General features: G+C 40.1%; 1 protein-coding gene across 6 annotated transcripts in view; it reads left to right on the forward strand.

Annotated features, from left to right (window-relative positions):
- ITGA8 (integrin subunit alpha 8) overlaps positions 1-25163 on the forward strand; it is a 185979-nt gene that overhangs the window by 4052 nt on the left and 156764 nt on the right. For all 6 annotated transcript variants that reach the window (XM_082617052.1, XM_082617055.1, XM_082617053.1 and 3 more), the window contains exons 3-4: positions 21739-21839; positions 24881-25004. In XM_082617052.1, coding sequence (XP_082473178.1) covers positions 21739-21839; positions 24881-25004 — 225 coding nt within the window. The remainder of the gene's footprint in view (positions 1-21738; positions 21840-24880; positions 25005-25163) is intronic.

Raw genomic sequence — 25163 nt, forward strand, 5'->3', positions numbered from 1 at the left:
AGGGACAGCAGGAGCCTGTAGAGCTATTTCCAGTTCAAGTGTCGGTTCTGTGAGCAGAGTATGATCTTGGAACCAAAGATGAAAGGCAGAAACAGAGGCATTCTGACTCTGGGTGTTGCAGTCAATGCTACCAGATGCATTGCATTTATTCATCACCTACTATGTACCAGTCACTTACACACATTATTTCTAATCCATACAACAAAATGACCATGTAAAACCCATTTTATGAGTAAGGCAACAGACATCAAAGGTGTTTAAAAGATAAATCCAAGACCACACAATGGTAAACAGTAGATGCAGGGCTGGTCCTAACAGACTGCAAATTCAAGGTTGGATCCTATGGAGCTGAGGCACTGCTCGCCTTCCCTCCCCCTCCTCCACTCCCCTACCCCAAAGTTACCTTCACAGGTTCCAGTTAAAATAATCCTCCAGAGAAGATCTGAAAGGGGAAAGCAGTTTGGGCAGAAGGCTGTGGAAACCACAGGCCGTAGAGACAGCCTTTGTCTTGCTGGGAATGATGGGGTGCATGTGCCCCCTCAGCTGCCTCTTGTCCTACCCTCTGCCCATGGGCAGCAACGTGCAGGTTTCCTCCCAAAGAGGAAGAAAATTTCTCTGCTTGACAAAGTAGGGGCTCTGAGTGCTGGACACCCGCAAACTGAGATGCACATAATAGAGTGTGATGCGTCGGGCATCAATATAGATCACATTACAAATGTACCTTTGTACAGAGAACCATGACTGTCTCTGTCTTCCACCCTGTCTGCTTTTACTATTACATCTGAATTCGAGACATTCTAAGTAAATTTGACCTTTTAATGATGTTGTTTCAACTTGTTCAGGCCCTGGGGGTGTCTATAAATTAATGCTCGCTGTGGTAACCTACTAGACTCTCTCAGCCTAGACACTGGGGGAGACTGGCCTATAATTTAGTCCCGGAATCTGGTTGTGATCTTGAACCTTAGTTTATTTAAGGTCAACTGCCTTTCTTTTTTTTCTTTCTGCCTTTGCATTTGAAATATTTTTCATTAAACAGTCATTTATTTTATTTTTACTTTATCCTATAACCTGGATTTTAAAAAAATACTTACCATAAACGCAAAAATAGAGGAAGCTGGGAATTGCCTAGCACTTCAAATGTATGAATACTATTAAAATCTGTGATCCTTTCAAGTATGAAAAAAGAAAACTTTCGGGAAGCATATGGTGGTGGGGAGGGAAAAGGGTAGATAATTTTCCTGCTCTGCACAAAATCAAGTGGCTCCAAAAATGTCCTTCTCTCAACTCCCTCCTGGCTTTCCCTCTTACTTCACTAGAATAAAATTCCCCCATCAACAAACTGATTTCTTCCACTTTTGCCTCTGAACTGTGCCCCACGTCTTAAATGTAAAACATCGCATCTGCCAAATTCATGCCTCTCCTTTCTAAATCTACTCCAAGGTTCATTGTTTTTCTTCTTCCTACATTTTCCAAACCCATGTGTGGATTACATAAAAACTCCTAGGTTGCAGCTCTCCAGCTAGAAGAAGGGTGAATGAGACAATGACACAGACACCCCATCTCTGGAATGATAAGAAGGCAAATTGCAACAGTGGTAACAAAAGCATAGTACACAAATATTTGAATGTTTTAAACGCTCGAATGCAAGCGTTTGCAGTGAAAGATAATTGCATGGGCTAATAATGATGAGAATCATCACAGCATTAGTAATCACGGAGGGGCAAATAGCTGGGAACCCTCCCAGTTAGAGACCCACTTAAAGAGTGAACAGGAAGAGGTGGGAGGTACCACTGAGATTTGGAAATCATCTGAGAAAGACTACCAGAATTTGCCTGGCCTTAATTTAGCATCTTTGTGTTCAAAAAAAAAAAAAAAAAAAAGAAAGAAAGAAAGAAAGAAAAACTTAAAATGGAAGACAATTTGGTTAGGGTATTTCAAAGCTCTAGAATGGTAAGATTTTTTCAGAACTGTGTTTTAGCTTGGAGCCGGAAAGCCTTTGTTGGGGGTGGAGGGGCGGGCAGGAGTCTGTTTTATTTTTCATTTCATGTCGAGTGAGCCCACAATAAGAAGCAGCTTAAAGCATCTGGCGCTGTGACTGGTACAGGGTTGTTTTTCGATAGCATTGGGTGTGCCCTTTTTCTCATGTGAGGGTTGGGAAACATATTGGTCACATAAGTCTTGCTTTTCTAACTTCCTCAGAAAGAAACCAGTTTTTGTTCAGGAACAAAGCAAAGGCAAATGCAGGGCAGAGCTATCCCAGTAAATGACAGAGGAGATAACACCAAGGTGACAGAACTCAGAAAGGGCAGATATCTGGACTCCAGTAAGTTCAATTGAAAGTGGAAAAAAAAAAAAAAAAAAAAAGGGCGGAAGGCAGCCCAAAGATAACCTGCTCCTTTTAAGAATTAATATTGCCAGAATTAGGGTAAGTTTTGCTTCTCACACACACATGAAAAAATATTTATATATATGTATACACACACACACACACACACACACACACAGAGATTAGGGCAGAAAGCTTACTCTGCTAATTGTTGATCCCGCTGAGTCATCAGGGGTGCTTAAGCTGGAAGGCTTACTTATTCTAGAAGCAGTTCATGATGGCTCCCATGACTGACAGGCTGGCCCAACAGATGCAACCAACATCCCTCAGCTTCTCGCAGTTGGCTCTAACTTTCACGTGACAAAACACAATGGCCATCGAAGTCCTGACATGAGAAGTGAAGGGGGAGCAGTCCCCACAGCTCACAGCACCGGAGGAAGCAATTAGAAAACGGAAGTCCTTGAAAGTCCAACTAGAAATGGGAAACAGATCTGCACTACGGCTAGTTGAGTAGAATGAGCGTTAGGCGCCTGTTGCTTAATCTGCAAAATTCTTTCAAGAAGCTGGACGTGTGTGTGATGCAACAGGCTTCCAGGCTCTTGGCAGGAAGAACCCATGCAGCAGCTGCAGCATTCTGGGAGGAATGTAGGAAATTGTCTTGAAGTTGTTCTGAAGGCAAGAAAAACGCACTGGCACATTGAAGCCGGCCAGGTGTGATGTACAAGTTCAAACTTTACCTGTTGTGTACAGAGTCCTGTATCTGTGAGTTGTGTTGATGAAGAGAATTGCTGACATTTCTAACAAGCTCAGCTAAGCAGTTCCCTGATAGACACCATCCAGATACACAAACATGGATTTTTGAGGAAGAGAGATAAAAGACTAATTATTGATCTTCCTAAAAGTGCTCACTTTAAAAATATTTAATTTTCAGAATTCAGTTCAAATACACTTTCACATAACATTTTAGTGCATCAAGCAAGGTGTACGTGTATAATGAAATGCTAAAATACATTAAAGGTAGTTTCGATTCTGGGTTACGCTATATGGGGATTTAAGGTAGATAAGCAAATCGTGATGCACGAATAAGCAATTTGTACTTTAAACATTCTACCTAATACACCGGTGTTGCTCTGCTATGGATCTCAGCCAGGCAGCTCTCAGACCAGCTGGGAGGGAATGGGGCTCGTCCCCAGCCCTGCAGAAAGGCCAGCTCCTGGATCTCTGAGATTTAGACCCAAAGGTCTGCAAGTGGAGAAATTCTTCTAGATCCACAGACACTGGCCAAAGTGGTCATTTACCCTTTTAATTGTTTAGTAGAAGTAAAGCACAGATTATAAAAATAAGTCTTTATAGAAATGGTGGCCAGGCATTAGGAGTAGGAAAGAGGGGTTGTCTCCAAAGGGGAAGACCAAGGGAATTTGGGGAGCTGATGGAACTCCCTGCATCTTGATTGTGATGATGGATCCATGATGGTATGTGTTTATCAAAATTCATTGAACTGTACATCACCAAGAGTGAATTGTACTGCGTGTAAATAAAACCAAAAAAGAGGGGGCTTCCCTGGTGGCACAGTGGTTGAGAATCTGCCTGCTAATGCAGGGGACACGGGTTCGAGCCCTGGTCTGGGAAGATCCCACATGCCGCAGAGCAACTAGGCCCCTGAGCCACAACTACTGAGCCTGCACGTCTGGAGCTTGTGCTCCGCGATAAGAGAGGCCGCGATAGTGAGAGGCCCACGCACCGCGATGAAGAGCGGCTCCCACTTGCCACAACTAGAGAAAGCCCTTGCACAGAAACAAAGGCCCAACACAGCCAAAAATAAAAATAAATAAATTAAAAGAAGGCTCAACATTAAAAAAAAACAAAAAACAAAAAAGAAAGAAAAAACATTATGGAGCATGGCCATTGCTATGAGCATGTGGGCTTAAACTCTAGACGACAGGAAGGTCTGATGTAATAATAGCTGGAAGTATAAGGACACATCCCTGAAAAGCTAAGTAAGTCACCTTACTGCCCCCCCAAATAGGGGCAAACAATGTGTCAGATCATCAGACCTTCTATACATTGTTTAAATAAAGAATACTATATTCCGAATGTGTTTGGCAAGAAAACCGTGAATGGATGGTCTTCCCTGGTGGCGCAGTGGTTGAGAGTCCGCCTGCCGATGCAGGGGACGCGGGTTCGTGCCCCGGTCCGGGAAGATCCCACATGCCGCGGAGCGGCTGGGCCTGTGAGCCATGGCCGCTGAGCCTGTGCGTCTGGAGCCTGTGCTCCGCAACAGAAGAGGCCATAACGGTGAGAGGCCCGCGTACCGCAAAAAAAATAAAATAAAATAAAAAAAGAAAACTGTGAATGGAAACATGTTGAATCAGAATAAATCTTTGCAACGAAGCATCATACTTAGTAATTCTCATATCCTTGCTGAAATTCAGGCATGGGACCTCTCATTGATCATCATTAAACTAAGGAGGTCTTACTTCAAACACATTATTGTAATAATCAAAAGTAGTATAACTGCACTGCAGAGCATTAACTTATTAACATTAGGTCAATTTTATTCTTAAGCTCTGATATTTGACATATGGCCACAGATTTGTGTATGATATTGCAAAAGCCTCTGTATCAATCTGCTCTGATTTTCAGGACATGTAGAGATGAGAGAGAAGGGCACACACCATTGCTACAGGAATAGGTTTATGCAAGGACCCTACACAGCCCAGGTTACACACAGCATCTTACTCCAGGTGTACTGGGTCAGGGCCAACTCCCCTCAGCCAGGTTACGGCTCCACTTCAGATCGGTCTGTTGTCATTCCCCATGATTTGCCCACGTGCCTCTGGCATAAGCCACTCTCGCCTCTTACTATATGGTTTCCATAATATGTCATGGCACAGCTTACCTCTCAGCATCTATTACGTACACCCGTGTCCCCATTTTCCCTGAGCCCATGTCCTGGTGCCTCTCTCTTAACCACCCAGAACATCTTATTTTCCAGGAACGATTTCCTGGTATTTTTCTGGCTTCTCTGTTCCTACAATTCCCAGTGGAAAATATGTTTCAAAAATTAATTCTAAAGTTGCTGCAGATACTTTTTTAGAAGAAAGGGGGCATAACACTAAAAAATAACATTTTCAAAAATCCTACATATGGATGTGTCTCACGTAAATGATGGTATAAATCACACAATTGGGTATTATAGAACCATAAAAAAATGAAGCCTACCAAGAATCAGGATTAAAATGGGGAAATGCTTTTGTTTTAATATTAAGTGAGGACTTCCCTGGTGGCACAGTGCTTAAAAAATCCGCCTGCCAATGCAGTGGACACGGGTTCGAGTCCTGGTCTGGGAAGATCCCACATGCCGCCGAGCAACCAAGCCTGTGCGCCACAACTACTGAGCCTGTGCTCTAGAGCCCGCGAGCCACAACTACTGAGCCCGTGTGCCACAACTACTGAAGCCCACGCACCTAGAGCCCGTGCTCCGCAACAAGAGAAGCCACCGCAATGAGAAGCCCATGCACCGCAACAAAGAGTAGCCCCCGCTCGCTGCAACTAGAGAAAGCCCACACGCGACAAAGACCCAATGCAGCTAATAAATAAATTTATTTAAAAAAAAACTAAGTGAAAAACATAAAATTCAAAATTGTGTCTACAACTTGTAGAAGAGTACAAGAGGAGATATGCAATGAGAGGCTATTGGGAAATGTAATTAAAACTTTTTTTTTCTTTTTTCTAGTGCATTTATTACTTATTTGTAAAAACCATGAACAGGTATTTATGATCAGGAAAAATAATGATAAAATGAAACATGCAAAAATTTCTAAATGAAATTACTGAGTTCACGGAAGTGTTATGGAGATTAACAATGGAAAACCACAATTCAGGTTCTGTAATGGCTGAAAGCAATCTTAGTTGCTTCCTCTTTTGTCTTGGGTGTAGGTGGTAGAGTAGTTTAGAAATGTACTTATTTACATATAGGTGTTTATGCTTCCAAATACTGAAGACCAAGGGTGTTTTCAATGACAGTTATATGTGTAAAAATAAGAAGGTGCAGTGTATCACCTGTTTTCATTCTAGATTGCTCCTACATCAATAGAAACATAGGCTTGGTGGTCTGACCTGACAGTTTCTAGAGCCTTTTAGAATAAGAGAGCTGTTTGTGGAGGCAAACTGCCTTACTGAGTCCACCAATTTAAAGGCTGATTTCATCCAGAAACGCCCTCATAGACATATCCAGAAATAATGTTTAGTCAAATATCCAGGCATCTCATGATCCAGTCAGGTTAACACACAAAATTAACCATCACATCTTCTTTGAGACTTACAATATATAGTCTCCTTGAAAAGGCACTGAGAATTCATGAATGAAAGAAACCCGCTGGATCCATAGGATAGAATATTTTTCGACAGTCATTTCTCCTCACATTTCTTAAGCCAAAGAGTGCCCAGGGATTACTGTAGTATCAAATAACCCCAAATCTCTGGCTTAAACCAACAAGGTTTATTGCTTTTTCACACTATCTGGTTAATATGAACTGGAGAGGAGCCTCTGCTTATTCAAGTGACCCAAAGACCCAGGCTGATGGAGATTCCTTATTGACACGTGCTGTCAAGGTCACTCTAACTGGCAAGGCATGTGGCAAATTGCATATCGTCTATTAAAACTTCCGCCTGGAATTGACATTTACTACTTCTCCTCACATTTGGTAGACCAAAGCATGCCTAGGAGGTTGGCCAGGCCAACTTATTTGAATATCTAACACTTTGTGGTAGACTGGTGTATTTACACACACCTATCAAAACTGTTTATGCACAACCTTTAAAAGAATACTAGAAAGGAAATGCAATAGAAGAGGTTGTCTTTGCAAATGCGATGAAAACAGGTTTTTCTTCTATTTCTAATGGACACATTTTTCAGGACCTTTTTAGGGGGGACCTGAAATAACATAGTTCTTTGGGGCTATGGTCCCAATCCCCATATTTATGGTAAGAAGCAGACACATGGCAAGGAAACGAAGGTATTTCTATCAACAGATGTGAAGATATGGGTGAAACTCATACTGACAATCAGTTCTCAACTTGTTCCACCTGGTCTCCATTCTTTGGCACAGATATTGCCTGGGAGGACTGAGTACCCTTCATCCTTTAAGTCAGGCTCCTTGGGTGACATGTTATTAAATCATAATGTCTTTTCCCTTCAAAGCACCCTTTGGTTAACTTTAACTCATCTTTACTTACAAAATGCAGTTGACCCTTGAATAACAGGGATTTGAACTGTGCCAATCCATTTATAGGAGGATTTTATTTCAATAAATACTACATTATTAAAGGATCCTTGGATGGTTGAGTCTGCAGATGCAGAGCTGTGGTTACAGAGGGCAGGCTGTAGAACTCGAGCATCTGACACTTTTGGTATCCTTGGTGAGTCCTGGAACCAACCCCCAGCATTGTTCAAGGAACAGTGGACTATTTTCTCTTAAGGAACAGTGGACTTGAAAATAAAGCTTAGAGTTAGCAAACAGTAAAATCAAATTTCAGGGACAAGAGGAGCGTTAGTAACTTTCTTCAAGCAGGTGCTGTCCTTGACCCTGGAATTATGGCCATGAACTTACCCTTGTGGGATTTACAAGCCAGTGGCAAGTTGAGAAAAAGTAAGGTAAGGCTAAGGGGACAGAGAGCGCGCGCGTGTGTGTGTGTGTGTGTGTGTGTGTGTGTGTGTGTGTGTGTTCGTGCATGCACACGTGCACTTTTTTAGATTGGCTGGGGTATTATTTTCCTGTTGCTGCTGTAATAAATTACCACGTACTTCGTGGCTTTGAACAACACAAACTCATTATCATAGAGTTCTGGAGGCCAAGTCTAAAATAGGTCTCACTGGACTAAAATCAAGGTGTTGGCAGAGCTGTGCTCCTTCTGGAAGCTCTGGGGAAGAATCTGTTTTTTTGCTTTCTCCAGCTTCTGAAAGCTGCCCACATTCCTTGATTCATGGTCCTCTTCCATTTTGAAAGCCAGCACTGTCCGGCTGAGTCCTTCTCACACTGCCGTGTTTCTCGTTCTCCTTTTCTGCCTCCTTGTTTCACAAGAAAGGATCTTTGTTATTACTTTGGGCCCTCCAGATAATCCAGGGTAATCTCCCTATTTTAAGGTCAACGGATTAGCAACCTTAATTCCATCTGCAACCTTAATTCTCCTTTGTCGTGCAACCTAACATAGTCAGGTTTGGGGCATTAAGATGGAGACATCTTGGGGGCTATTATTTTGCTTACCGGAGGTGGTCAGAGAAAGTTTCACTGAGGAGGTGATGTTTGAGCACTGGCCTAAATTAAGTGAGGGAAGGAACCATGTGGTATGGGGCAGGGGGAATGTTCTACGTTGCAGGAGAGTCAATGTTAAGTCCAGAGAGGATAGTGTTCTTGGGAAATGGAGAAAGGCCACTGGGTTAAAGAGAAGTAAGTCAAGAAAAGAATGATATAAAATGAGGCCCGAGAACCAGGTCTCAGCAAGATTATATAGCACCTTAAAAGCCAGAGACAGGACTTTGGAGTTTATTCTAAGAGTGATGGGCAGCCAGTGGTGGTTTTGAGTAGACAAGTAACAGAATCTGAATTATGTTTTTTAAAGGATCGGTTTAATAGCGTGTAGGCAACCAAGAGCAGAAGCAAGGGGATGGGGTAAGAGACAGACCCATCGTCTGGTGGTAGAAAAGTGCAGTTTGGGTTGAATGATAGCACTTAGGGTTGAGAAATGGTTGGATTGGGGATTTATTTGGAAGTGCAATTGGTAGAATTTTCTTTATGGATCAGATGAAGGGTACAGAAGAGAGAAAAAATTTGATCTGAGTAACTGGAGGAATGGGACTGAGACAGGAAACAGCGGGGAAGGAGCATATCTTAGAGAAAATATCCAGTTGAGTCCAGACACGAGAAACTGGAGATGCTTATTAGACATCCAAGTGATGTCAAGCAAGCAGTTAGATAAATAAACCCAGAGTTCAGGCAAGAGGTTTGGAGATTTAAATGTGGAAGTTGTAAGTATGTAGATGATATTTAAGGCCATGACTTAGGGAGATGGTGTGAATGAAGACAGGAAGTGAGGAGAAGCGAAGTGAAGCAAAGAGAAGAGAGAAGGGGAGGGGAGGGGAAAGGTCAAGGTTGAGACAGGGTCCTGGAGTCCCTGACATTTAAAGAAAAATCAGAGAATTGAGGAGGATGTATAAACAATGATAAGAAGGAGTGGCCGGTTAGACAAAAGAAGTCAAGAAGCCAATGAAGAAATTTGTGTGCATTGGAGTGAACTGTGAACATCTCATTTGGTCACAGAAAGTGACTGACAGCTGATAAAAGTAGTTGCAGTGGCATGAGTGTCAGGAGAGAATGGGAGAAGACCAACAGGAGACAGCAAGTCTGTAGAGCCATTTTTTCCCAAGGAGTTCTACCCTAAATGGGACCACAGAAATGTAATCATCAAGAAGACACAATAGCGTGTTTGTAATCTAATAGGAATTGTCCAGTCGATAGGGAAATGATGATGTTGATCAAAGGAGGAGAAGGATGTGCAGAAACAGATTCCTGAGTAGATGAAAAGGGATGGATGGGACTTTACACAGATGGAGGGACTGGCCTTGGAGGAGCACAAGGACGGTCCATCCTTAGAGAGCAGAGAAAGCAGAGCGAGAGTGGGTTTGTGGGTTTGGCAATAGAAGGAAGAAAACGATCTTCTTTCATTTCTTCTATTTTCTCAGTGACATAAAAAGCAAGATGATCAGCTGAGAGTGAGGAAGTAGACGGAGAAGGCTGAGATAAGGAGAAAATGTAAATAGTAACAGCGAAATGGCAGAATGCATTAAGCAACAAAGTGCACAGGGACTGCCTGGTAAATCCTATTTAAAATCTGAATTTATTTGGGGAAGGAATACATTTTGCCTCTGCTCAACCTATAGTATGGTCCTACTTGTTTGGGGTAGAGTTTAAGATTTCCCAGAGGATAATTCCATCTTGGGTATTAATCTTCCATAAGTATACATTGCAGAAACAGAAGGTTTGAATGCTGAAGTTCCTGTTTTGTGTAATGTTGGGAATGGTGATTTTGTTTTAAAACCACAAAATGAACCATTTTGTTAGATGATGGTTGGTTCCCTTTTTACCACATCTTCTGGCAACAGAGGTGAGGTCCTGAGGAAAATACAAGCATACAACAGGAGCTTTTCAAGTGCTATTGGGAGGCAAGTTTATATAACCTTCATCCTGAAACCCAATCATATCCTGTATTTAAAAGTATTGCTTTGAGGTCATAGTGAAGAGATTTATGTCATTCAGTCTGCTTCCTGAGATTCCCATGCTGAGAGATTTTCATGACTTCTTGAAGCAAATACATTTTGGGGACCCAAACAGAGAAGCATGCTATTCTCCTCACAACTGGAAGGTGACAAGTTGGAAGTTACGTCAAGAGTTCTCATTTCCCCAGCTATGTCGATGGCCAAGATATTTGATCCCAGGTAATTATTCCAAGTGTGAGAAAATCTAGAGATGAGAGAAAGTGTGAAAAATTCAAGGAGCTGAAACAAAATCACTATGGTTGGGAATGGCATGAAATGATGATGCTGGCAAGACAAGGGTGGGATATGGCTGGTTTTAAGAATTTTGGCATTTTAGAAAGAACTCTAGTGTCAGGACGGAGAATGCATTTGAACGTGACAAGCCTGGAGGAAGGGAAACCAGGTAGGGGACCACTGCAGCCACTGAGGCTAAAGAAATGGGAGTCACCCCAAGGAAGTGGCACAGGAATGGAGAGAAACAGATGGACTTGAGAGAGATCTAGAAGGAGGCACCAGCAGGAATTGGTAACTGAGTGGCAATAGGAGGTGTGGTGCAGGGTTGGTGGTTGTCAAGGATGCATTCCAAGCTTCTGGCTTGGTTCACGGGGCTGCCATTCTGCTAGGTATAAATAGCAAGCAAGACAGACATACTCGCTGGGCTTGAAATGTTCAAGTCCAGTGGAAGAGAAGACTAGTGCCTGGCAGCCCTAACAGAGGAATAAGCTCTGTAACAGGAGAAAGTGAAAAAGGGTTTAGGTGTGCAAAAGAGGGCTCTTGTTCTTGACTGAAGGGGGAACTTTTTGTGTGGCTGGGAAAGCGTCTCGGAGGGGGCATCATTAAAGGTCAGAGGTGAAGGGTGAATGTGTGTGTTTGTGTGTGTGTGTGTACACACACACACACACACACGTGTCTGTCTCGAGGTGGGTGAGATGGGAAGGAAAACCATTCCAGCCAGTGTATGTGAGGTGGAGTGGGTTGTAGCAGGTGAGGTCAAAGTTGAGATCTCAGTCTCTACCACCCACCTGTAACCAGCTCTGCCCTGCAGATTTGCGTGTTTCCTACGAGGAGCCACAGAATGTTGTGTCTGATCTGCCCCAGCTGGCTTCTCGTTGCCCTTTGGAGAGGTGATTCTTTCCTTTCTTGATATTCGCTCCTCTAGCTGCATCACGTAAATGAGAACACTCACCCAAGAAATTACTTGCATCATACCAACAAAAGTCCATATGTATTTCTAGAACAAACCTTACATATGGCCTCCATCAAATTACATATGAAAAACATTTAAATGATTTTATATGATGTAGAAACAAATGTCTGAGGAACACTAGCTAGGCCCTATTGGTTATTAAAAACAGGAAGTTGGAAATGTGGTCTTTATTCTCCAGAAGATGATATAGATGTGGAAATAATTGTAGCAGAAAACGGATATTCTCATCTAGATCAGGAAAACTACATAATAGGAAGATTGTAATACAATATTTACTAGTGCTATCCGAAACCCATATTTATGAACATGGTTACTAGAACTCTAAAAGCATACTTTCAGCTCATTTAACTTTATTAGTTATTTAGTTATGTGTGGAACCAAACATTTAAATAGTGATATGAAAAATACAATTTAAAATAAAAGCTTCATGATTTCCAGAAAAGAAATGTCTTAAACTAGAGGAATGAGCTAGAAGCCTCAAACTCTGAATGGCTGGATGGGTTTATAAAACAACAGTGAGTGTGTCCAGGGAGGGGGGATTCCAATGGCCTTTCACTTACTACTTTATACAATTTTTTATACAAGTTTTCTTACTTTGTATTGCTTGAATTTTTAAAAACAATAATCTGAAAGAATTTCAATTTGAAAAGAGTTTGGGGCCTTACATTTTATTTTATTTCACTTCATTTTTTATATCACCTGCATTTCTCTTTTTTTTTTGCGGTACACGGGCCTCTCACTGTTGCGGCCTCTCCTGTTGCAGAGCACAGGCTCCGGACACGCAGGCTCAGCGGCCATGGCTCACGGGCCCAGCCGCTCCGCGGCATGTGGGATCTTCCCAGACCGGGGCACGAACCTGTGTCCCCTGCATCGGCAGGCAGACTCTCAACCACTGCGCCACCAGGGAAGCTCCACCTGCATTTCTTTACTACATTTTCTCCCATATATTCTCCATGATTCTTTTTTTTTTTAACTTTTAAAAAATAATTAATTTTTTTTGCCTGCATTGCGTCTTCATTGCTGCAGGTGGGCTTTCTCCAGTTGTGGCGAGCAGGGGCTACTCTTTGTTGTGGTGTGCGGGCTTCTCATTGCGGTGACTTCTCTTGTTGCGGAGCATGGGCTCTAGGCGCGTGGGCTTCAGTCGTGGCATGTGAGCTCAGTAGTTGTGGCACACAAGCTTACTTGCTCCGTGGCATGTGGGATCTTCCCGGACCAGGGCTTGAACCTGTGTCCCTCACACTGGCTGGTGGATTCCTAACCACTGCACCACCACCGGGGAAGTCCCTCCATGATTCTTAACCATGTGTGAATGGCTATTTGTCAAGCATGGCCCTACATTTTAAATCAGTTTTTAAGAAAGTGATTTGGATTAGTTGACAAACAAGGAGGAGAGGAATTTTGCAAGAGAAGCTTCATGTACAAAGTCTGGGAGTAAGACTCAATAGAGAACAGAGAGGAAGCTGCTTGAATGGAAGGAAACGCCATATCTGGAGATCAGGTGTGAGGTCTGGGACCTACATGGTGGAGGGCGGGATAGTTAGATCTGATCTACTAGGTAATGGCAAGAAAATGAGTATGCCCATGAGTGTTTGTGTTTGTGTACATGCACACCTTTGTATACAGTATACATATATGATATAAATAATAAATCTCAGTTATAATAGAATGTTTATTTAATCAGAATAACATATTTCTGTCCACAATGGATGAGTGAGTAAAGAAGATATAGATATCTTATATACATGTGTATATATATACATGCACACACAATGGACTATTACTCAGCCATTAAAAAGGAGGAACCCCTGCCATTGGCGTGAATGGAACTTGAGGGTATTATGGTAAGTGAAATAAATCAGACAGAGGAAGACAACTACTGTATGATCTCACTCATGTATGGAATCTAAAAAAAAAAAACAGCTCATAGAAAAAGAGATTAGACTTATGGTTACCAGAGCTGGGGGGTGGGGAGAAGGGGAAATGGGAGAAGGGAGTCAAAAGGTAAAAACTTCCAGCTATTAGATAAATAAGTACTAGGGATGTAATATACACCATGATGACTACAGTTAACATATATAAAATAATGCATATATACACATAAACACACATATGTATGTATAGTATATATGAAAGTTGTTAAGAGACTCAATCCTAAGAGTTCTCATCATCTGGAACATATTTTTTCTTTTTTTGTGTGTGTGTCTAAGTGAGATGATAGGTATTAACTAAACTTACTCTGGTGACCATTTCACAATATATGTAAGTCAAATCATTACGCTGTGCACTTTAAACTTACACTGTGCTGTATGTCAATTATATCTCAGTATAACTGGGGGACAAAAGAGTAACGTTTTTTGAATGTTATATGAAAAAATGAATTAGTGTGATATTTCCTTAAATACTTGAAAATTCCCAGTAAGATGATCAAGAGTATGAAGGCTACAGAGGTATTCTTTCATGGTTTTTCATTGTGGTTTTGGAATACTGGGAGGCATACATTTGGAAGTTTAATTTTCCAGGACATAAAAATTGACCCAGATTCTTTTCTTGGATTTGTTTCTTTTAGACAAGGAGTTCTCTGGCTACCGATACTTTATTTTAAATTTTACATAGGAGTATTCCTTGTTCTCAGATACATAGTTTCAATTTGAATGAAACATTTACAGCATACACTGATGAAGGAAAAGATTATAAATAAACATTTAAAGATTTCCTTTCCCCTTTTCCTGATTAAAAATGTCTGGACAGCTCCTGCGACAGCTTTAAAAAAATCCCTAGGGTTAAGCACTTGAAGTAATGACTGAAGATTACAGGGAAACTTACTGTTTTCCAGGACAAGGCTGAGGACTTTATAGTTTTTCAGAAACCACCCCATCTGCCAAAATGTTTGCTGCACCTGTGTCAATCTCAGCTCTTCTCTCTCACCCATGGTGATCTACCCTCACTTCTTGTAATTCCTCCCATTCTACTCAGTGAAAAGATTAGAAAAATCTGCTTGTAGCCCATATGTGCACCATATTCTACATTCCCTCACTCACTCCTGCTCAGAAATGAATATTCCCGTGAAAAAGGAGCCGAATGTTAGTAGGTTTGCCACCCACTGGGATTCATACCCTGATTGCCCAGAGACCAAAGCTACCAATTAATAGAGATGGCTTCAAAGCCCAGAAATGTCGGACAAGCCAAATCAATTTTATTGCTACCACCCATCTAAATTTCTCAGGTTGACCTACAGATGTCTTGCTTTTACCTCTAGGTTTTCTTTTTTCAGATCATAGATGTAATAACGTTCACTGTAAAAACTCAAACAACACAGAAATATATACAATTAAAGTATAAAAAGCCACTAAAGCATGTACACTCCCTGCCTTTGAGAGAACCGTCACAAACAGTTCAGTGTCTATACATTCACACACCCATACACAGAACATTTTGAATTTAAAGGATCATACTGAACAATATCCTAGACAAGCTTCTGAATGAATAGATGGGAGTTTGGTCATTCATTCAACAAACTCTTACAGAGAACTCACTATGTGTCAGGCATTGTTCTAGAAGTGGGGAACACAGCAGTGAAGCAGAGAACGTCTCTGTTCATGGGATTCATGTATATTTGGAAGGGAATGGACGGTCAGTAAACAGGCAAACTAAGAAATAAGATCATCTCAATTAATGGTAAGTGCTATGAAGAAAAGTCTAAAGGGTAACGGGAGAGAATGACTTAGGGTAGGGTGGACTAGCTGCTCAGGGAAGGGGGTCTCAGAGGAAGTGGCATTTGAGCTAAACCCTGAGCGACAGGAAGGAGGGAGCCATACAGAAAACTGTGGGAAGAGTATAGGCAGTGAGGAGACAGAAAAGGCTGGGCGTGTTCAAGAAGGGTGGTGTAGGGAGTTTCCTGGCGGTCCAGAGGTTAAGACTTCGCCTTCCAATGCATGGGGTGTGGGTTTAATCCCTGGCTGGGGAGCGAAGATCCCACATGCCTCACAGCCGAAAAAGCAAAACATAAAACAGAAGCAATATTGTAACAAATTCAATAAAGACTTAAAAAAAAAAAAAGAAAAGAAAGGTGGTTGTCTGAAGCTTAATGAGTTGGGAAAGCAGATGGTAGGGGCCAGATCATGCTGGGCCCTTCCAGTTGCATCAGGAGGTACCAGTGCAGAGGTGGAATGACAACTCTCCAAGGAACAAAGAAAAAGATGGATTGTTCAGTAAGTGGTGTTGAGACGACTGGCCTTTCATATTGAAAATAAGTAAGATGCCCATGCCACATCCAATATGAAAACATTCCAGATGGACGACAATACTCGTAAAGTTAAAAGACTAGCAAAAATTGGAAGGTGATATTGACAACATATAAGTGGGAAAAAGAATCAGTACTCAGAATGTATGCTGAATTCTTCTAATCAATAAGACTAATAACCAAGCAAGGAAATGAACAAAGGATATAAGCTAGCAATTCACAGAAGAAAAAACTGTATGGTCCATAAGCATAAAAAGATGATTAACTCTACTAATTATCAGGGAAATGCATATGAAGGACAAAAAGGACAAAATGAAGGACCATTTCATAGTCGTCCAGGTTCGCAGAAATTTAACAGCTCTACGATGACAAGAGCTGATAGTGTCTCTCTCGTGCCCTGTAAGTGTGCATGGAAATTGGGGCTACTTTGGAGGTGGATTGGCATAGCTGATAAAAAAGATACGATAATTCTCTATGACCCAGCAATGTCATTTCTAGTCTGGTGCCAGAGAGAAACACTTCTCCATCTGCAGATGAAGACGAGTATAAGGATACTCAGGGCACATGTTTGTTGTAGTAGAAAAACTGAGAAACCTAAATGTTCATGTGTAAGTGGAATGGATAAATAAAATGCAGATGGCTATCTAATGAGATACAATACTTACAGGAGTTTAAAAGAATGAGTTGGATCTATTATCTATCTATCTATCTATCTAATTATCAAAACATAGGTTATTTCCCCAAAACATAAAATTGAATGTTAAACACAGTTACACGCTGTTCCATACAGATAGTATAATACCACTTTTATTCAGTTAAAAAGAGCACACAGGGACTTCCCTCGTGGTCCAGTTGTTAAGAATCCGCCTGCCAATGCAGGGGACACGGGTTCGAGCCCTGGTGCAGGAAGATCCCACATGCTGCGGAGCAACTAAGGCCACATGCCACAACTACTGAGCCTGTGCTCTAGAGCCCATGAGCCACAACTACTGAGCCCACGTGCCTAGAGCCCGTGCTTCGCAACAAGAGGAGCCACCACAGTGAGGAGCCCGTGCACCGCAATGAAGAGTAGCCCCCGCTCACAGCAACTAGATTAAGCCCGCGCACAGCAACGAAGACCCAATGCAGCCAAAAATAAAATAAATAAAAAAAAATAAATTATAAAAAAAGCCACACAAAGAATACTCAACAGTAAATCGTTGGCAAAACTACAGCAAAATCTGACCCACCACCTGTTTGTGTACGCCTATAAGCTGAGAGTAGTTTTTATATTTTGCCATGATTGGACATTTTTTTTAAAGAATAATATTTAAATGATGCATGAAAATTATATGAAATTCAAATTTCATTGTCCATAAGTAAAGTTTTATTGGAACACAGCCAAGCCCATTTGTAAAAACATATTGTCTATGGCTGCTCTTGCTACAAGGGCAGAGATGAGTAGTTTCGACAGACCATAGAGAATGCAAAGCCTGAAATATTTATTATCAGTCCTTTATAGAAAATATCTGCAGACCTCTGTTCTATATTATTCATGGACATTATTTTTTATTTTTTTTTTTCTTTTTTTTTTTTTTTTTTTTTTTTTTTTTTTTTTTTTGCGGTATGCGGGCCTCTCACTGCTGTGGCCTCCCCCGTTGCGGAGCACAGGCTCCGGACGCGCAGGCCCAGCGGCCATGGCTCACGGGCCCAGCCGCTCCGCGGCATATGGGATCCTCCCAGACCGGGGCACGAACCCGTATCCCCTGCATCGGCAGGCGGACTCTCAACCACTGCGCCACCAGGGAGGCCCTGGACATTATTTTTTAAATGGCCGGGAGTATACACATCACATTCATGATGGTGACTACCTCTGGATGAGGAGGGGATGGAACTGGAGATAGATGTCAAAGGGTACTGTGATGTTTACAAATGTGAAAAAACTTAACAATTGTCAGTTCTGCCTGGTGGGAATACAAGTGTTTGTTATATGAAGTCCTCGTACCTTTCTATACTTTTTTTTAAAGCCTCAGAAATGGTAAAACAGAAAAATATATTTTGTAGACAATATTCTATATCAATGCATCTACATCTGTTATATGTATTTTTTTAACTTTTATTTTATATTGAAGTATAGTTGATTTACAGTGTTGTGTTAGTTTCAGGTGTATAGCACAGTGATTCAGTTCTACATATACATGTATCTATTCTTTTTCAAATTCTTTCCCCATTTAGGTTATTACAGAATATTGAGCAGAGTTCCCTGTGCTATACAGTAGGTCCCTGTTGATTATTTCTTTCAAAGACAGCAGTGTATACATGTCAACACCAAACTCCCAATATATGTTTTAATAGTTGAATAGTACTCTATTTTATAGATAACAGGAATTTCTTCTCAAATCCCTTATTTATGAACATTTAAGATGTTTCAGTTTTGCTATCACAACCAGGACAGCAAATATCTTCACACTGCATCTTAAAGCATTTGTGTAATTATTTCTATTGAACAAAATCCTAGAAGTTGAATTCCTTGTTCAAAAAAATGCACATTTAAAAATTTGATATGTTGTAAATCGCCCTTCCAAAATGCTGCATTGAGCTATTATCTTGAAAGCAGAGATTATTAATATTTTTTGCCAAACTGCTAGGTGACAAGTATTAAGTCATTATGGTTTTAATTTGAGGTTCAGGATCTCTGCATGAATTTATGAGATATTTGATTTCTTCTTCCCTGCAATGCCTGTTTAGGTCCTTATAACTTTTTCTATTGAATTTTACTCTTTTTCTCTTATTGATTTGGGAACTCTTTTACATATTAAATATATTGGTTCTTCCCTTGAAAAAAATTCACCTGGATTATATTTATTAACTTTGTTAATAGTCTTCTGGCACTTGGGAAGCTTTACATCACATGCAGTCACTCTAAAACTTTTTCCTAGCTTTTGGCATAGTTTGGGATATGCCAACGAGAGAATTGCTTTAGTAACTAATGGTCTCCACCATCTCCAAGAACCACTGGCCCTTCCAAGAATTCTCTGGGGTTGACAATGCACAGTGCCTTCCTTCTGTTCCAGAAGACATGTGGTCCTATCATAAATGCATTGCTCCATATCACGGGAGTTTGGTCAGGAAACAGAAACCACTTTGAGTATTATAATTAGGACTGAGAGGTTTATATGATTATTGGAAAGACTGGGTATGTGAAAGTTAGGAAGGTCACTGCCTGAAGATCAAGAAATCTGGAAGTTCAGGACTTGATCTCAGTGGCCTGAAGCACCAAAAAGGCATGACCGTCAAAGGATACTTGAGAGCTGCAGGAAGAACATCACATCTGCAGCTACTGATGCCCCCATGCATGCTTATAGCTGCTGCCAGAAAATAATGGCTTCTCCATCTTCTCCTCTTTCCAGATCTCTCCATGAGCCTCTTATTCAACCAGAATCCTACTTGTAGGAGGGTCTGGAAAATGTACGTTCCAGCTTCTCAGCCCTTTGCCATACCAAGGAGAGCTCAGAAGGACAGAAATTGTGCTGAGTTTTTACAGGAGGTTGTTTTCAGGAAAGGTCAGATCAAATCGAATCAAAAACATTCCCCTGTGCATCAAAGGTTCATCGAGCACCAGTGTGCATAGTACTAAGCCCTGTGTTGGGTTGTTTGGCATGAAAGAATCTTGTTCAGAAAAGGAAGGTGAGAAATGAGGGAAAGGTCACTTTCACAATCAACCCAAATATATGTTACTCATTTGAATTTTATGACATTGTAATATTAGATTTACATCAGTGAATTTATAAAAATAATAAAACAGAATTTTTAAAAGGTGACTTGGGAATTCCTTGGTGGTCCAGTGGTTAGGACGCTGTGCTTCCACTGCAGGGTCACGGGTTCGATCCCTGACTGGGGAACGAAGACCCCGCTAGCCATGTGGTGCGTCCAAAAAAAAAAAAGATGACTTGTCCACCTCAAAGGTCAAGGTAAGGAGGATACACCTAGATCACAACTCATTTCAGTAAAGAGAGACCTGGGACAATGGGATTATTCTCTATTGTAATCCTTGGATTAGGGATGGAATTAGTGACGTCCGTTCATTTGTATTCTTGGTCTCGAAGAAATTTGTTGTTGGAAAATAGCCCACAATTTACACTTTTAATCAAGTTATTCCACAGTTCAACCTTATAATAGCAGAAAAGATGCCTTAGGCACCACAAAGGTAGAGTCACATCATTTTCTCTAGCAGAAGAAGGCCAATTTGGAACATTGACTTGTGTGCCTGTGAGGTCCCTTCTAATTCTTGTACTTAGGTTGAGTTTCCAGGTAAAGGGTTGTATTGCTGCAAGATTCTGTAGTATATTCTCAGCTTATAAAGCACTTCCACATTACCTATGTGATCTTTATGACTTTGATCACCTGTGAAAGAGGAAAGGGGGAGGTATTTTCAGCCTAATTTTAGAGAAGAAATTAAAACTGCAGAAGATTAAATGAATTGCCCAAGATCACCCAGTGCATGGTGACAAGATCCTTTCTCTCTGAGGTCTATATTCTTCTTGCCTAGACGCAAACAGAAATGTTTATATTTTCATTTTTATGCTCTAATCTGTAAGATGCTCCAGTTCTTTGCCAGTTGTGTGCATTTTGGGTGAGGATTTCCAGAACTTGTTTTTTCTTTTTTAAAAGTCCAGAAACATCAAAAGCATAAGATTTTAAAGAAGGAAATTTGTAATTTTCTACTAACATATCAAAGCGTAAATTTTAGGTTAAGACCTAAGTATATATAATTTATTCTTTCTTGAAAAGTCTGTAATCATATGTAAACTCAACTGAATATTAATTGCGTGTATATTTTGGCCTCCCTTAATAGAAGTTAAAAGTTCATTTGTAATGCATTTATTATAGAGTCAAGGAGGAAAAACAAAATGCATACCAAAGAGAACACATAGAAGTAAGATGCCCTGGTACAAATGTCTTTTGAAATTCATTAGCTGTTACTGATGAAGTTCAGTTAGAACCATGCGGTTAGAACCACATGGGAAATATGTCGATTGGGAATCAGGAGTGAAAGAAAAGATATCTGCTTTTTATTAAGACCTGAAGTGTGTCGTAATTGGGTTGAATTTCTACCCAGATGGTCCCCCTCATGCTGACATCTGCAAAGTGTGGATAAAACTGTGTTGAGGTGTTATTTTCTGTGACTGCGTGGACACATGTTACTCAGTTAAAAACCAGGAACTTGGAGTCCTTCAAGCAGACTCCTGCTAAACCATGCTGAGAAAGCTGTGCTTCCTGGAGCATGGAGGTTCCAAGTAGTTTCACTATCAGAAAAGATTTGGAATTCCTTAGAGCAGTTATAAATGTTTGGTCTTCCATCTGGCAAATCAATGACAAAAGTGTAGATTCAAGACTGTCAGAGTCTACATCAAGTTTACAGTAGTTATCCCTGAAAATGTAAGTCATTAAAAAAAATGCTTTTTTAAAGTTGTGAAATATCATGTTCAAGTATGTATTTTCATTTGATTGGTATTTTTCTAAGTGAAAAGTCTAGCTTAGACTTAGTCAAAAAGAACCCCCCATGTGTATGACATTTTAAAAAATGTTTTTAATGGGTAAATTTATTATCACATATTTTAGCTGGCTGCCACGTTTTACAAATTATTAACAATCCATGTTCTCCCTGTCAGACAACAGAAAGATCAGAGTAAATGGAACCAAGGAACCTATAGAGTTTAAATCGAATCAATGGTTTGGAGCAACAGTGAAAGCTCACAAAGGAAAAGTGGTGGTGAGTATCAACCGTGTGCTGGTGGGGCTGCTTTGGAATAACATGTACACTGAAATGTCTCAAAACTCATATCTACAAAAATCCGTTTATGTAAGAATATATCAGATTTTCAAAGATAAGCTATCAGCATTCCAAAAAAAATTTAGTGCTTAAAATTAAAGAATCTATTTTAGTCTTTAAAGCTACAGGAAGTAAAGCTGGTTTTCCAGAAAACTGGTTAGATCTTTTCAAATATTTCAAAAACAAATAAGGAAGATAGAAAAATAAAAGCTGAATCCTAAAAAGGTAAATATTTTATTGCTTAAGATTGATTTAAAGAGCTGACTAAAGTTTGACCAGAGAAACAGGAGTACTACTGTTAGGATTCTTTAAAAGTTAATCTACTGTGATGTCATCGATCCTCTTTAGAACTATCGGAAAGTTTTCTTTAAAAATATAACTACCAATTACATGGTTCTCTGAGTACATTGATACTTTTTAAAGTAAAAATTTCTCACTCACAGATAGAGATCTTTTGGCTTTAAAATGCTATGACTTTGTGATTCTCTTCTCTGTAGCTCCGAGTGATAATACATGTCTGGTTTACTGAGAAATAAATAACTGTATTAAGTTGATCTGGAAACTTTGTTATTGGGGGATTTTTTTTTTTACTATTGGCTCTAATTTAAAGCAATAACTAAAGTTATCGCTCTAAAATAAAGCAATAACTTTTGCTTTTGGGATTTGTTTAAAGGTGTTTGAATTATGATTTAATAAAAATAAGTATCTAAGGGAAATGCCTTGCTTTATTTGGTCTGTGGTTAATGCCCCACAGAAATTTTGACATAAAACAAGTAATATATAAAATATAGATAGCCCTCTTCAGTGACAAATCCAGAATTTACAATAGGCTCTCTGTAGAATTGTATTTGCATTAATATAGTTCTCATATTCCAGGATTGGTAAAAACTTTTTATTCCTTTAGTGATTTACAATGTATGTGAATAGCTATTGAAAAGCTAATTCCATCTAATAACTATTTGGGGTTAAAAAATCTTTTGGTACTATATTGATTTTGATTAAGTCTTGAAAACTTATATTATTGTGCATTTATTCAATATCTGTAGAAATCTTCAGAATTATTGAACGTAAAATAACACACCATGTTCATAATAAATATGCTTAATTTGAGGGCATGCTTGCACTTTCAAAATTATGTGGTAGGAAATAGGATAATATAAAGTACCTTTCAAGTTAATTTCTTCCTTGAGCACTGAAACTTAGCAGCATAAAGAATTAAATTCTACGGGGCCTCCCTGGTGGCGCAGTGGTTGAGAGTCCGCCTGCCGATGCAGGGGATACGGGTTCGTGCCCCGGTCTGGGAGGATCCCATGTGCCGCGGAGCGGCTGGGCCCGTGAGCCATGGCCGCTGGGCCTGCGCATCCGGAGCCTGTGCTCCGCAACGGGAGGGGCCACAACAGTGAGAGGCCCGCATACCGCAAAAAAAAAAAAAAAAAAAAAAAAAAAAAAAAAAAAAAAGAATTAAATTCTACACTGTGTGACAATTCTTAGAACTTCAAATTGCTGTGAACAGAATTATCAATTTTGAATATCCAGGTATCATGTGTGTTTGGGTCAAAGCCTGAATATTATCACATCATCGTGTTTCACATCAGTGTGAAACTGAGCAGGTATAAAAAAGATAACTTTTTAGGGCTGATAGCAGGCAAGCACTGGAAAGAACTTTCATGGCATTAAAGTGTTCTATGGTGATATGGAAGGTGATGCGAGTTGGCTTATACTGAGCCACAGAGGTAATGCTTTCCCTTCCAAACTCCCACTTTTCACCATTCCACCTTATGTTAAATGTCTTAACCACATAGCGCCCGAAGTTAAGGGGACTTAGATGAGTTAGAGAGCTTTTCAGTATTGGCTAAGACCTCACAATACAGAGAAGACAAAAACCCAAAAAACTTAAGTTATTTTAGTAAAGATAACTTATATTCTCAAGTAAGAAGGGTGCTACTTAGTAAAGTTATCTAGAAGTCATTACACATTGGACTGATTACCAAGGACAGGTTTGGAATCATGAAAAGACTAAAATCAGGACCTGCCTCCTCTTTTTCTGGCATTGTTTTAAGTGTGATGTCATCAAATTAGGAGACAGGCTAGTGGTTCCATATTCTAGAAGTCTCTAATTCTGCATCCTTAGAAATGAGTGGTTGAATATTCAGGTAAAACACAGTTACGTAGGATTTGAGCTAGCAAAACGGAAGTCAGAAAGGTGCCTGTGTTTTCTACCTGTTTATGTTTATTGCCTGTCTTGCTCCTAGCACAATTAATTATTTAATTTACTTAAAGAGGATTTCCTATATCCTTTTTTACATTTGATAATCCAAGAGTCATGTTTTTCTTACCATTGTTTAAATTAATTTCTGTCATGAATAAAAACTATCAAATGAAAAATAAACCCACTGTGATAAGGGGGTAGCACTCCAAATGTAAGTCATTGTTTTAAAAAAATCGTCAGGTACACCCTCAGTGATAAAGCAGAGGAATCCATAAAACAGAGGCTTACAAACTTGTCTGCATCCTTTGATTTGAAAGTAGTTTTTCTTTAAGCAACAATTAAACCAAGAAAGGGACTAGTTCTCTTTTTAAGACATCACGCTGATTCATTCGCTGTTTAAGTGTTCATTTGCTTTTATGTAGGTCCAATTAAAAAAAAAAAGAAAATATGAGTTCTTTGCCTTTACTAAGTATTTACTTTTTGCTAGGCTACTTTGATTTGATTTAAAATCCTGTGGGGGAAAAATCTCATTCCTTTGTATATGCTTAATTTGTTCCAATTCTACGGTGCATTAATGTTGAAATATTGGCTTTGGAAGTTTAATTAACTCTGACTACCGAGGTACTCATTAGCATACTGGAGGCCAATTAAGTCACTTAATAATTTAGCATTGTTTGTTACAAATTTAGGTCCATTCATCAACAAGTCAAATCAAAGCACTGTATGAGGAATCTACATGAAAAAAATTTTTATTGTCTTTGATGTTTCCCAGGCCTGCGCTCCATTATATCACTGGAGAACTCTTAAACCGACACCAGAAAAGGACCCAGTTGGCACTTGCTATGTAGCAATTCAGAATTTCAGTGCATATGCTGAGTACTCTCCTTGTCGGAACAGTAAGTTATTTTTATTCCTGAAGCTGAAATTTAGCTCGAGCTTTTCTGCTATAGACAGTGCAGGTAACCCCAGAACACCATTGGTGAGGCAAAAGCAATGGGGGTAAAGATGATGAACGGTCTTACAGGATGCCTTACTGTAATGTGAAGACCAAGACA

The sequence above is a fragment of the Mesoplodon mirus genome (assembly GCF_964341445.2).
Source record: "Mesoplodon mirus genome assembly, chromosome: 4".
NCBI lineage: Eukaryota > Metazoa > Chordata > Mammalia > Artiodactyla > Ziphiidae > Mesoplodon > Mesoplodon mirus.